General features: G+C 34.9%; 1 protein-coding gene across 44 annotated transcripts in view; it reads left to right on the top strand.

The window, feature by feature from the left end:
- The window catches only part of RAPGEF2 (Rap guanine nucleotide exchange factor 2), a 271,926-nt gene that overhangs the window by 225,866 nt on the left and 31,989 nt on the right, over positions 1–14,071 (top strand). For all 44 annotated transcript variants that reach the window (XM_054252841.2, XM_008992529.5, XM_008992535.5 and 41 more), the window contains 3 exons: positions 2,938–3,115; positions 9,743–9,879; positions 10,866–11,024. In XM_054252841.2, coding sequence (XP_054108816.1) covers positions 2,938–3,115; positions 9,743–9,879; positions 10,866–11,024 — 474 coding nt within the window. The remainder of the gene's footprint in view (positions 1–2,937; positions 3,116–9,742; positions 9,880–10,865; positions 11,025–14,071) is intronic.

The following is a 14,071-nucleotide window of genomic DNA, read 5'->3' as shown; positions in this document are numbered from 1 at the left end:
GATTCAAAAGCAGTCCTATGAATAGTAAGAAACTGTATCTACAGTTTACATCAATGATCAGATGGGCTTGTGGAGGTTAAGTGACTCTGCTAAAATCCCATAGTGAATAGTAGAGGTGAGATTTGGAGCCCCAAAGCTGTGAGTTTGTTCCTACAGTATGTTTTACATTCTAGGCACTCTTCTTGAGTTTAGTACTCCTCCTGGAGACCAGTTTGTGTTCATTAAACTTTTAACTCCAGTCAGTCTCTAAACATCTTATTGTCCACAAGGCAGTGATATTATGAAATTAGTAGGTTCCTGAAAAGTTAGCAAGTTCTTTAAAAAAGAATGGTTTAGAGAATCTGTAGTATTTTAAAATGGATATTTATTTTAAATGTCTCTAAATTTTTTGTTTAGTAAATGTTATTTTATGAATAGTTTGTTTCTTAAAGCATGGAGTACACATAGAGATAGCAAAGCAACTGTGATCTTTTACATAAATAAAGTGGAAGGAAGGTTCAGTTTGGGAGAGATAAATCTATTTGACAGTTGATAAGTCTTTATGTTTTGCTTTAGACTTAAAGATTTTTAAAATTTCTGTCTTTGGTAGTGTTCTTTTTTTCACTCTATACTAATATTAAAGAATGTTTATATAGAGAACTGATAATATTTTTGAAAATGTAAAGTGATGAGTAATAAATAATCTTCAGTGTGAAGATGAAACAGGTGAAAATGTGATCAAAGCAAGCATTAGCAAATTGTATTTCTATCTTCAGGGTCAGGGACTGACAGCAGTGTTGACCTATTTTCTCTAACCACAACCTTGGCATACTATATCACAACAAGTTCTACTTCAGTTTCCTTCTTAAATCTAGAAGTGATTCAGTTAATTTTGAGTTTAAATTATGAGTCGTGTTTCTCAGTGTGTGTGACACTTCTGTTGGTATGGGCTGCAGTGGTTTATTGCTCTCCTACCTGCAGTGTCTTTGCTTACAATGACCACACCATTGAACTTTTGTAAACATTAGTCTTTCTGTCTTAAATTATTTTCCCCTTAAGTTTTTTTAAGAAAATAATATATGCATTTTTTAGTTTAGGAAATTGTACCTAAAGAACGGAAAAATATGATTAAAACTCATTGTTAACACATGCTCGTATTATTTCAAAATGTAGGATTAAATCTTATGTTCTGTGATATGAACCAAGACTTTACAAAGGTGAAACTTTTTTGATAAGAAAATAGTACAGGCTGGGTGCAGTGGCTCACACCTGTAATCCCAGCACTTTGGGAGGTTATAGCGGTCAGATCACTTGAGGCCAGGAGTTCAAGACTGGCGTGGCCAACATGATGAAACTCCATCTCTACTAAAAGTACAAAAATTAGCCGGGTGTGGTGGTTCACACCTGTAGTTCCAGCTAGGCATGAGAATTGCATGAACCCAGGAGGCAGAGGTTGCATGAGCTGAGGTCATGCCATTGCACTCCATCCTGGGCAACAGCAAGACTCTGTCTCAAAAAAAAAGGAGGGGGGTGGGAGAAACACAATTTATTCTGTAAATATTAAATTACAGGAAAAGGATAGATCCTTACATAAACCACATTTACATTCAGTGAATGTAAAAAGAGACAGATTAGATTGTGGTTAAGACTCTGAAGCCAGAATTCATGGGTTCTAGTCTTGATTCCATCCACAGCTTATGAGCAGCATGATCTTAGAAAAATGATTTATCTTCACCTAAGTGTTCAGAGGATAATAAAAGTTAATAATGGCTCTTACTTTATAGGGTTGTTGTAAGGATTAAATGACTTAATAAATACATAGTAATTAAAGCAGTACCTGACACATTGTAAGTATTCAGTGTTAGCTTATTATCAGTCAATATATTTTCATCTTTCTTTTTTGGAAAAATTTGTCTCTTCTTAAAAATAAGGTATTTATTATCTTTGAGAATCATATTGGGTATGATTTATTTGAAGTTGATGAACTTTGTAATGTACATTTTCTACAAAATTAATAATTGTATAATGTTTTCAAGATTTTGATATTTCATCTGAAAAAACAATCTTCAAGATGGATATAGTACATATTTAATTGAATTCATCTTTACTATGCTTAACTGACAAGTAAAGTCTAGGTAAATAATGTCAGATAAGATCTACATTATATATGTATATATACACACACACATATACTGAGATGATAGTCACAAAAGACTACATATTGACCTAAAAAGGATAACTGTTCTGGAATCAGCTAACCCAACAAAAGAGACCATCTTGAAATGTGTGATTCCAGTGACAGAAAATCTGTGTGTATCTTGATATCTTGAAATTTGGTGATGTGGTCACCTGTGTTGATGAATAGGAAGAAAGAGCATGTTGCCTTTAGGCATTTGGTCTCCTGTAGTATTTCTTGATTTACAGTTTAACAGTGGTCATTGGGATAATCCAACAAATTAAAAAAATAATGTTTTATTTGCATATTTATCAAGTTACCTTTGATTTGTGGCTCATTTTTCCATAAGGACTATCTAATAGGGGAGAAATGGTCCAGTTTTCTTGGCATTAATAAATTCACAGCTATTCTGTGAATTGCTCAGAATTAATTGTCATCCCTAAGCTGTTAGTATAAGCCATTCTCTTTGAAAAAAATGGAGTGAAAACAAGTATTATTTTTTTCTTCTTTATTCTGTGTTTCAAATGCCATATGACAGCTCAGATAGGAAATCAGAATTACTGAGATAAAGTGATTATTTCTGACCAACAGTTTAATAAGAGGCGAAATCACTCACATTTTGTTAAAGTAATTGTTATATATAGTTTCTGGTGCATAAATGATTGCTGGATAGAAAAATAAATATAACAAAAGCATTATTTTGAATGAGGCTTGCTCTTATTTTTTGGGGCCCCAAAGATTTATTTACTTAAAATAGTTTATTTGTGTGCGTGTATCTTAAGGCCACAGAAAGCGAGGCTGGTGATATGGACCTGAGTGGGTTGCCAGAAACAGCAGTGGATTCTGAGGACGACGATGATGAAGAAGACATTGAGAGAGCATCAGATCCTCTGATGAGTAGGGACATTGTGAGAGACTGCCTAGAGAAGGACCCAATTGACCGGACAGATGATGACATTGGTAAGCTTGACTAAGAAAATGAATCCAAGAGCAATTAAAAATATTTAGTGGTAAAATTGTCCAATGAAATAGAGCCCAAGACTAGTAGGCTTAAAAAATCATTAATTTATTAATTTCCTTTATAAACAGTAGTATTTCTTCGATAAAAATGGGAAAAAAACAGGTTTAGTCAGTCTTACCTTCAGGAGTCTACAAATAATAATGTGAATGAAACTTCTTTGTAGATCCTTTCCACATAACTCCTTTCTTAAGCTTAGTTTATGATGAAAAAAAAAGTTAAAATTAGCCTTTCAAGCAATATTACTTCTATTAATTTTCTCTTGAACACTGTTTTTGTTAAGCTCGTGGTTTTTGTATGTAAACATAAAGGCAGTTGATAAAATTGTCATGTAAATGAATTTGCTTCTCCTCTGGTTTCATATGAAGATGCAAATACGTAGAAGGAGACAGCAGAGTGTCAGATTCGTGGCATATGGGCTGTGTGATGGTTGAGACTTTCTTTTGCTGTTTTTGTTCTTTTTTTTAAATTTTTATTTTATATTCAGGAGTACAAGTACAGTTTTGTTACATAGGAAACCCTGTGTCATGGGGGTTTGTTGTACAGATTATTTCATCACCCAAGTGTTAAGCCTAGCACCCATTGGTTATTTTTCCTGAACTTCTTCCTCCTCTCACCTTCTGCCCTCCAAAAGACCCCAAGTGTGTGTTCCTCTCTGTGTGTTCATGTGTTCTCCTCATTTAGTTCCCACTTATAAGTAAGAACATGCAGTATTTGGTTTCTGTTCCTCTGTTACTTTGCTAAGGATAATGTCCTCCAACTCTATCTGTGTCCCCGCAAAAGGTATGATCTTGCTCTTTTTATTGCTGCATTGTATTCTACAGTGTATATGTACCACATTTTCTTTATTCAGTCTATCATTGATGGGAATTTAGGTTGATTCCTAGTCTTTGCTGTTGTGAATTTTGCTGCAATGACTTTAAGTGTACCCAGAGGTTAAAAATTTAAGTAGCTTTATATTAACCTTTTCATTATAGCAAGAGCTGATTGTATAGTAATGGTTTTGGGTTTGCATATGCCTCCAAGACTCTGGCTTGTTCCTTAGAACACCAGAAGTGAGAGCAGCTTCTGTTGAGAGTCATCTTTAAACAAGAGTTCCAGGGTTCATAGTCACCCTAGCCTTAGCTCCATTTATCTATTCTACCACTCCCTCAGTTCTTGGGCCAATACATATTTGAAGAGCAATTAAGTGAACTAACTACTGCTGGAATTAGATACAGGATGGTGTAGAGTGGCTTGTTTCCTGAGTTTGAGTGACACAAACATGTTTGAGGAAAAACTTTGACCATTTCAGCTATCTACAAATTCTAGGAAATTAAAGGCAAAAAGCAAAACCTTAGATTAGACAGTCAACATTTAATTGAAATAATTTATGGGAATTGCTGTTTATAGATGAATATCATATGGTAATTATTACTCCTTCATTCAGCTATTGTAGGTGAGCACCTTCTATGCATTGAGCAGTTTTCAGGTCCTGGCAACTCATTCAGTGCTAAACAAGGGCAAAAGAAGTCCTTGCTCTGTTGCAGAGTATTAGGGAAGACGTGTGATCAGCTAGTGAACAAGTAAACCCATTGCAGGTAGTGAGTGCAATGAAGAAGAGTAAAGTGGAGGCTGGGTGATGGAAGCAGGGGAGTGGCCTGAATGGAATGGAAGACTTAGGTTTGCACTTTTCATGTTTCTGATACTGCATGTTGATCTGATTCACGGTTCTAAAAATGGGTTTCACTTGGCTGGGTGTGGTGGCTCACACCTGTAATCCAAGCACTTTGGAGGCCAAGGCGGGCGGATCACCTGAGGTCGGGAGTTCAAGACCAGCCTGACCAACATGGTGAAACCCTGTCTTTAAAAAAACAAAAAATGAGTTTCGCTCTCCCATTCCTTGTTTACCTTCTTAGGTCCGATACCACATGTTCAGCTGATTTCCAGTGTCCAGAATTGTATTTCACATTCTCATTCTCATTCTTGGTCCTTGTCAATTTCTTTCTTTTTAATCCCCTGTAGCTTTAAGGAAAAAGGTAAATTGGAAGTGCATTCAGTTTACAATTTCAATTAGGAATCTTTGCTCATGGGTGCTTTTTAAAAAAAAATAAATGGAACTTGCTTATGAATAGATTGATTTGGAATTTATCATTTTGTAAACTAATGTATCTTTTTTGAATCCATTCATTTTAAAATAGTTGTGGAAGAAAATGCCGATTATTAAAATATATGTAGCATGTCTGTCATTCCTGGAAATTTAACACTTTCAGTTGATATCTGAGAAGCCCTCTCTCCCAGAATCTCTAGAAAGCAGCAGCCATGGTGATTCCTATAAATAAATACAAAGCCGTCTTTTTTTAAAACAAGAAAATACTTGTCAATATAATTGCTACAGTGAGTAACATTTGTTTGAATACTGGTTTACTTGCATGCAGTGACAACTGTCATGCTTGCATCTATCAAATATGCATTTATTTAAAGTAATCACTAACATAACAGAGAAGTCCTAAAGGGTATTGTTTGTTCTATGTATAATCTTGAAAGATTTTGTATTCTACTTCCCTGAAAATAAAATAAATGTGTGAGAACTGTTTAGCTCTTGTTAAATGTAACTCATCCTCCAGTATTTAATTAGACACTCTTTATATAAAATACAGACATCTGTATGGTTGATGTTTTCTCTAGATGTCTCTCTTTTTACCCAACTTCCTCTTCCCCTGCAAAAAAAGGGAGAGATTTTATGCATGCATGAGTGTTTAAGGTGAATCAAATGAAATTGCTAATATTTGAACATACTTTTACCAGCTGTAGGAAAAAAGCATCGCTTTGGGTTCTGATAGATTCTTGTGTATACTTTTGTTTCAGTACTTTGAAGGAAGGGACTTTATCATACTAATTTTTGCCCTGCAACACATAATTTTGTCAGTATTCCATTATTAAATGGTTGTAAAAAATTTTTTTTGTTTTAAGGGCTTGACACAGTAAAGGACTACTTTGATATCTTTTAACAAACCATGGGTTTGTTAAAAAAAATTAGTAAAAACATTTCTTATATGAAATTGTATCAAGCAAACCAAGATAAGCTAATTTTCTGAATTGGCTTTATCTTCTGGTATCTATAAGTTAATTATTTGGTTTTTTAAATGGTACATTGTCAATGAAATGTTTTTAAAACATAATATTTTCCCATATACATTAGATAGGTGTCAACCAAATATCATTCTAATAGGTAAGTGTATAATTCTATAAATTTTGTTCTAAGAAATACAATAGAAAGTAGTCCTGTTTCTCTCATCCATAGCTTCTTTTCACGTGTCCTGGGGACTGTCCTAGTAAATATCCCAGGCTCTGAATTCTTGGCTATCCTAAGCTATTTAAGTTCGTATGATACCTGTGGCATTGTCAGAGTTTTGAGCCCCCTCTAGCAGGAGATTCCACCCCTGAGCGGTAGACTAGTACTAGTGCCTGGCCTGTTAGGAGCTGGGCCGCACAGCAGGCGGTGAGCAGAAGGTGAGGGAGCATTACCACCTGAACTCCACCTCCCATCAGATCAGTGGCAACATTAGTTTCTCATTGGAGTGCAAACCCTACTGTGAACTCCATATGCAAGGGTTCTAGGTTGTGCACTCCTTATGAGACTCTAATGCCTGATGATCTGAGGTAGAACAGTTTGATTCCAACATTATCCCCCCACATCCACCAGCCTCTGGACCACACTGACCATGGAAAAACTGTCTTTCACGAAACCTGTCTGGTGCCAAAAAAGGTTGGAGACTGCTGCCCTATAGCCACTGCTTTTGTATATATATATATATATATATTTTTTTTTTTTTTTTAAAAAGATCGGTTATGAAATAGTTCTTTATAAAAATTGCTCCAATCATCTAGTATAATATAACATAGAAGTTATCACAAAACCAGTGATACCTTTTTGAATCCTTAAAATCTTAAAGTCTTACATGCCATCTGGTTTAGCATTTATGTATTTCTGGTTTTTCAGCTGAGCCTGGATAATCATGTACATTTGCTATTAGATCTTTCTGCCTTCTTTATTCTTATAATATATGATTCACAGATATTTTCTATCCTTTCTATTTTTTTCATGCTAGCCACTACACATACATCACAAATTAAATTCATGACCCACTAATAGAGTAAGAGTCTGCCAAAAAGCAAGTCGTATGTCTACACAAAGCACTTTAAAATTATTCCAACAAATACTTGTGAAGGTATATTGTATTTTCTGCCCTTTTTTTGTTTTCTGATTATATATATGGTAATTGACTTCTATTATTATCTAATCAGACACTAAATTCAAAACATTTTTGACAATTTCTGGCCCAGATTTTTCTTAAAACATTTCTTAAAATGTTTGCTTATCCAATGAAATTTAGCAACTACTAGAGGTGGAAAAAAGTAAAATGTATGGTCCATAGGTAATAGTGTCATATTTTATGGTGAAGGGTGAGGGATGATGGCTAAAGAAAACAGAGGCTGGAAACAGCAGAACTAACTGGGATGTGCTTCAGAGGACCATGACTTGTTCATTTGCCTTTATGACTCAAATCAAAACATCAATGCATTGGTAAAACAGTGATTTCTTCCTCCCATATGTGATAGATATGGGTCATCTCTTGCAATGGTATTCAGAATTGCTTTACTGCTTCTCCAGGAATAAATATATTTTATGGTACAGCACAGACACTCCTACTCATTCTAGAAATAAAAGTTTCATGAAACAGAATGTATTCTTCCTTTATCTGATGTGCTTTGATAGTTTAACTTCTTTTTTAAAAAATACTGGCAGCAAAAGTAAAGTGATTTTCCGACACATAAATTTGAGTCAGGTTGCAGAATACTGTCCTGTTGGACAGAATCTTTGGGTACACCTATCATTATCATTTTCCTTATTGCCAGAGCCCCCCTTTGTAATGAAAAGTCTTATGTAGGAGGGATGATGTAGATTCCAATCAGAACATGCCATTGCCCAACTGGGCCAGAGGAAACCACTCAGTCTGTCCTTCCAGAAATGTTGTATCTGGGAAAATATATACACAGCATGTATCTTTCTGTTGTACTTTGTTTTAGCAGTTAACAAACCATATTCAAGAACATAAAATTTTTCACTAAATCTTACAGATAGTAGGACTATACATAGGGAATGTTTGATTATGTACAAGAAACATCTAGTATAATTTTTATTTAGCTGTAAGTTTGAATGATAGCATGATTATTATAATAATGACAATAATAGCAGTTCTCATTTATTATTTACTCTGTGCCATGGACTTTTATTATCTTTATTGCATTTTATTCTCACAGCCATCCAGTAAAGTAGATATTATATTTCTCTTTTAAGTGAAAAAACCATAACTTAGGGAAATTAATCAACTTGCCCAAAGTAATGCAACTAGTCAGCATTGAAATGTCCAGTATATACCCTGTGCTCTTTACCACTACCTTTAAAGTCCAGCATGACCTTTGGAAGCAGATGGTCCTGAATCATGTCACTGCCACCTTTTTTTTTTGAAGAGACAGAGTCTCACTCTTTCACCCAGGATGGAGTGTATTGTCACAATCACAGTTCACTATAACCTCAAACTCTTGGGCTCAAGCAATCCTCCCACCTTGGCCTCCTCAGGAGCTGGGACTATAAGCACATACCAGCACATGTAGCTGATTTTTAAAACATGTTGCTATGTTGCCCAGGCTGGTCTTAAACTCCTGGGCTCAAGCAGTTCTCCTGCTTTAGTCTTCCAAAATCTTGGGATTATAGGCATGAACCACCACACCTGGTCTTGCCATCTCTTAATTATATGACGCTGAGCCTTGGTTTCCTCCCTATGAAATAAAAAGGAAAATACTCTTCACAGAGCCATGGTGAGGAGTAAGGAAATAATTTGGTACATAATTAGTAAAGCTATTGAATGATAGGGAAACAAAGGACTTTTAAAAATAGAAAACCCAGGACTTGAAGACTGTGACATCAACAGCTAGCATCATACCAAGGTAGAAGTTCTTTCTCCACAGCATCCCAATAAGAAGGAAGAGTGATCAAACTTCCTTTTTTGCCTATAATTTTTTAATTGACCGGTTTTTACAGATTTGGTCCATGGAAAATATTCCTTAGAATGTTTTTGAATTAAATATAGTTATTTCTGCTGACTAATTTAGGCATCCACCTGCCCAAAAGATGCAGGAATGGACCAACTGACTTGTTGGAGAATTCTGAGCCACCTTTCATTTTCACTCTTAGAGTAATAAGCCTTATATCTCATATACAATTGAAATTTCCCATTTGAAGTTTAGTAACATCTTTAGTGGCATTTGAACTGGAGTTACAATGTAAACTGTTGCCTCTAATTCAACAAGTAAGAGGTATGATTTCTAAGAGGCATGATTTCCACAGTGACAAAATTCTTTGTGTACCACAAGAAATTCAACTGGTGCTAAAGATACTTGAGATGTATTTTTCAATAAGCAAAATCGTAGGGCATTTAAAAAGAAGGGACCCTAAAACATTCTTTTTGAATACTTGGTTTTAATAAAAGTTGTAGTTTTAACAAAAGATGTCTTTTGCTTTTCAGAACAACTCTTGGAATTTATGCACCAGTTGCCTGCTTTTGCCAATATGACAATGTCGGTGAGGCGAGAACTCTGTGCCGTGATGGTATTCGCAGTGGTGGAAAGAGCAGGGACCATAGTGTTAAATGATGGTGAAGAGGTGAATAAATATTTCTACCACCTAAAAAGTTTCTTCTTAAAGATATCTCAATACAGCAATTGAACAAAACCCAAATTCTTGCTTTTTCTTTTTTAATACCCAACAATAGTAAGTTTGAATAAATCAAGAATTATGGTACACCTGTTATGTCACTGTATTAGTCCGTTTTCATGCTGTGGATGCAGACATACCCAAGACTGGGAAGAAAAAGAGGTTTAATTGGACTTACAGTTCCACGTGGCTGATGAGGCCTCAGAATCATGGCGGGAGGCAAAAGGCACTTCTTACATGGCTGCAGCAAGAGAGAAAATGAGGAAGATGCAAAAGTAGAAACTCATGATAAAACCATCAGATCTTGTGAGACCTATTCACTACCACTAGAACAGGATGGGGGAGATCACCCCCATGATTCAAATTATCTCCCACCAGGTCCCTCCCACAAGACATGGGAATTATGGGAGTATAACTCAATATGAGATCTGATTGGGGACACAGAGCCAAACCCTATGAGTCACTGTATTCCAAATTTATTATATTTCTCATGATTTGCAGATTTTCATATGCAAATAGAAATTTTTTGATATATTAACTTTTCAGTTTTTGCAACTTAAATGTTCATAAATATAATAATGCCTTTTGTCAGACCAAATGATATTCTTATTGAGGCAGTGATCATTTTGTCTACATGAGCTTTGTGGGGGACAGAGAAACTTTTTTTCCTTTTGTCATTTTAGAGGAGAATATCCAAAGTCAAATTCAAAGGGCATTATGATATGCATTCTGTGCTAGGCATATGGAAATATGTAGAATGTGGCTGTGTTTTATTCCTTATTCTGTGAACTAGTTAAACACTGAACTTCACTTGAGTTACTTGTGTTATCTCTAAACTTGGAAGATCTGCTAATTCATATTTAGGGACCATACTGACACTAACATCTGTATAATTATGATGTTACTTTCTGCTTTGTCTTTATTTTTTGGATTAGCTGGACTCCTGGTCAGTGATTCTTAATGGATCTGTGGAAGTGACTTATCCAGATGGAAAAGCAGAAATACTGTGTATGGGAAATAGTTTTGGTGTCTCTCCTACCATGGACAAAGAATACATGAAAGGAGTGATGAGAACAAAGGTGGATGACTGCCAGGTATGAATATCATAAACATGTATTTCATTCTTAATAAAGAATACTTACAAGCCATTGTGATGAGATTTTACTTCCTATATAAATATGTTACAAATAATTTTGTTTTTTTGAGATGGAGTATTGCTCTGTCACCCAGGCTGGAGTGCAGTGGTATGATTCTCCTGCCTCAGCTCCTGAGTAGCTGGGATTACAGGCAATCACTACCACACCTGGCTAATTTTTGTATTTTTAGTTGAGACGGGTTTCGCCATATTGGCCCAGGGCTATTCTCAAACTCCTGCCTGACCTCAAGTGATCCACCCTCCTCAGCCTCCCAAAGTGCTGGGAATACAGGCATGAGCCGCCATGCCCAGCACCAATAAAATTTTAATGTGAAACTATTCCTTTTAGTGTTGTAACACCCCAGAAAAATTAAAATTAATCTTCATTACAGTTACTTGAACTACACAGAACTGTGTGTTTGATTTTAAAAAAAAGCGAGTATGGTATTTTTAAATTGCCGTCAGTGATAATAATCTATTCATCAAGATATGGAAGTAAAATGCACATTATGAAGGTAAATAATAAAGGTGATATGTATAGTTATGCAGTGTTTTTATTTATATATAAGAAATTGATTTTAGAAGAGTCATGGAAATTAATCATAGTATGAATCAGTAGAGTAACTTGCTAAATAATAGCTAATAAAAAGAAAATACTTGATAGAAAAAGAGAAATCGTGTTAGTATTGATATTCTATTAATAGTCTTATTTAAAAGCATTTAATAATAGACTAGAGAAAATACTAACACCAAATGTGAAACTAGATTGCTTTAAGTGGCAACCACTATATTACAAAGAAATACATTTAAGATGCTTTTGTTATTATTAGGTGTTTATAATTTATGATTTGTCTTCTAAAAGAATTTGTCTTTGAAACAAAATTAAGTGTAAATAACCAAATGATGTGGCTTAGACTAATTGTCATTGTATTTATTAGTCTGTAATTTGGAAAACATCTGGATGTAATTTATTCTAAAATAACACAATTGAATATTTATGGTATATGATAAATGTAAATGGTATCACTCATTGAAATACTCATTTTAAGCATTTTACTTACTAAAAGGAAAAATGATCATGGCTATACATAAAATTATCTTAACTCAGAAGATAAGCCATAAATTATAAGCGTCTTTAAATGTATTTCTTTGTAATATAGTGGTTGCCAGTTAAATAAATCTGGTTTCACATTTGGCCTTAGTATTTTCTCTAGTCTATTTTTAAATGCGTCTAAATAATTCCACCAGCTAATTCCTTCCATGAGCACCGTAGAGCAAAATAAATAAATAAATAAATAAATAAGGCTATGAATTCAGTGTTTTAAATATGTAATGCCAGAAAAGCATTCTCAATATATTTACTTCTCAATTGTTTTGTATAATAAGGGAAAACAAAATGGTATATTCTCAGTTATGTTGTATAATAGAGGAAAACAAATGATGAATATTAAAGTCTTTACTTAGCAGCAATGTGCATTTAAAGGAAATTGTATATGCTATTTCAGCTCTGGAATTGTACTTTTAAAAAAAAATGAAAAAAACTAAACTGAGTCAAAACAAGCTAGCAAATTAGTAAAGGTTTTTCCTGTCTCCCATCATCTCAGTTCTTCCCTGAACCCTTCTACAAAGTGGAATTACAATGGTGTTTGAGTTAGTGTGTGTGTTCTTAAAGGGAAAGTAAAAGTTACTTCTTTTTGGGAGTTGAGCCATTACATTAACACCTCTTAGTTATTCAAGTCCTTTGTTAGAAATTTGATAACTATGAGACTGAAATGATAGACAGCATAGAAATGTTTCAGGATAATTGATTGAAATGTTTTGTGAGTGAATATTACAGAGTAGTTAAGTCACGTCAAGTGTACCAGGTAACATTTAACTATTTATCTGGGAGTTCTGGAAAAGGAAGAGGAGGTAGGGGTTATATTAGGGAAGAGAGTCTAATTTAGTTATAAAGTGAGGGATTAGTGGGAAACCCGGATAGTCAGTAAGGTAGAGTCCAATTCAAAAGAAAACTTTAATTAAGACACATAGACTCTATAGCTCCTAGTGTGAAGTTAATTATGAAAAGCATCAAGGGTGAGGTACCTGCTAGAAGAAGTCACTGTCTTCCTCTCTACTACACTCTACACCTCTGTAAAAGGAATATGTTAATCAGGGATTTCATTCCTGTACTTCCACCCACCTGTCTGCTCAGGCCTGGCATTTTAACCCTAAAGAATTTCTTAAACAGGGATGGAGAACGAATTTTGACATTTTAATGTAAGTGCTGGCCTGGGACAGCATTTTAAGGTATTTTTGTTAAAATGTCATATATCTGTCAGAAAATACAAATGTTAGATCATCTCCTTATTAGGAGAAGTAAAGGAAACAGTGAGAACCATATTTTTATTTGTGCATAAAATAGCTTCCATGCATTTCTGTCATTTTACTGACCATATTGTAGGGAAGCAAGTTATTGAGTGAAATGAGAAAAATGATGCTGTCTTTACCAAGAAAAAGCAACTTCACCTGGGCTTTGTCCTCATTATCTTATATTTCAGGGAGTTTCAAAATAAATATCAGTTACTATCATAAGATGGTTGAGCTCATGTTAAGCCTAAGAATACAATGATGAATGGATTAAATTTAAGATATATTTGTTTGGATCCCATGACATGGCCAAGCTCATGTTTTGTTCTGGGTTCCTTCTTTAAGTTCTCTTCCAGTTCTCCCTCTTAAGTGTTTTCTTATTCCCTGTCTGGTGTGAAACGACAAAGTTCAGAGCTTGAAATACACATCCTATGGTACCATGCAATTTGTAATGTTTTCCATTACCCACATATACCTCTTTCTTTCCTTTTTCCCTTCTCCCGTATCCATTTCTTCATTTCCTCTTTTACCCTCTTACTCCCTTTATTCTTCTCCCTTTTTTCCTTCTCCGCTGCCTGTGTCTGAGGCCTGCCAGTGACACCCAGGCATTGCTTAGCCCTACCCTCCACCCTTCAAGTGGGGAATGAACACTTGGAT

This window comes from Callithrix jacchus, chromosome 3, assembly GCF_049354715.1.
Source record: "Callithrix jacchus isolate 240 chromosome 3, calJac240_pri, whole genome shotgun sequence".
Classification (NCBI taxonomy): Eukaryota; Metazoa; Chordata; class Mammalia; order Primates; family Cebidae; genus Callithrix; species Callithrix jacchus.
The sequence above is the reverse complement of the archived record's forward strand: the minus strand, read 5'-3'. Positions and strand labels throughout refer to the sequence as shown.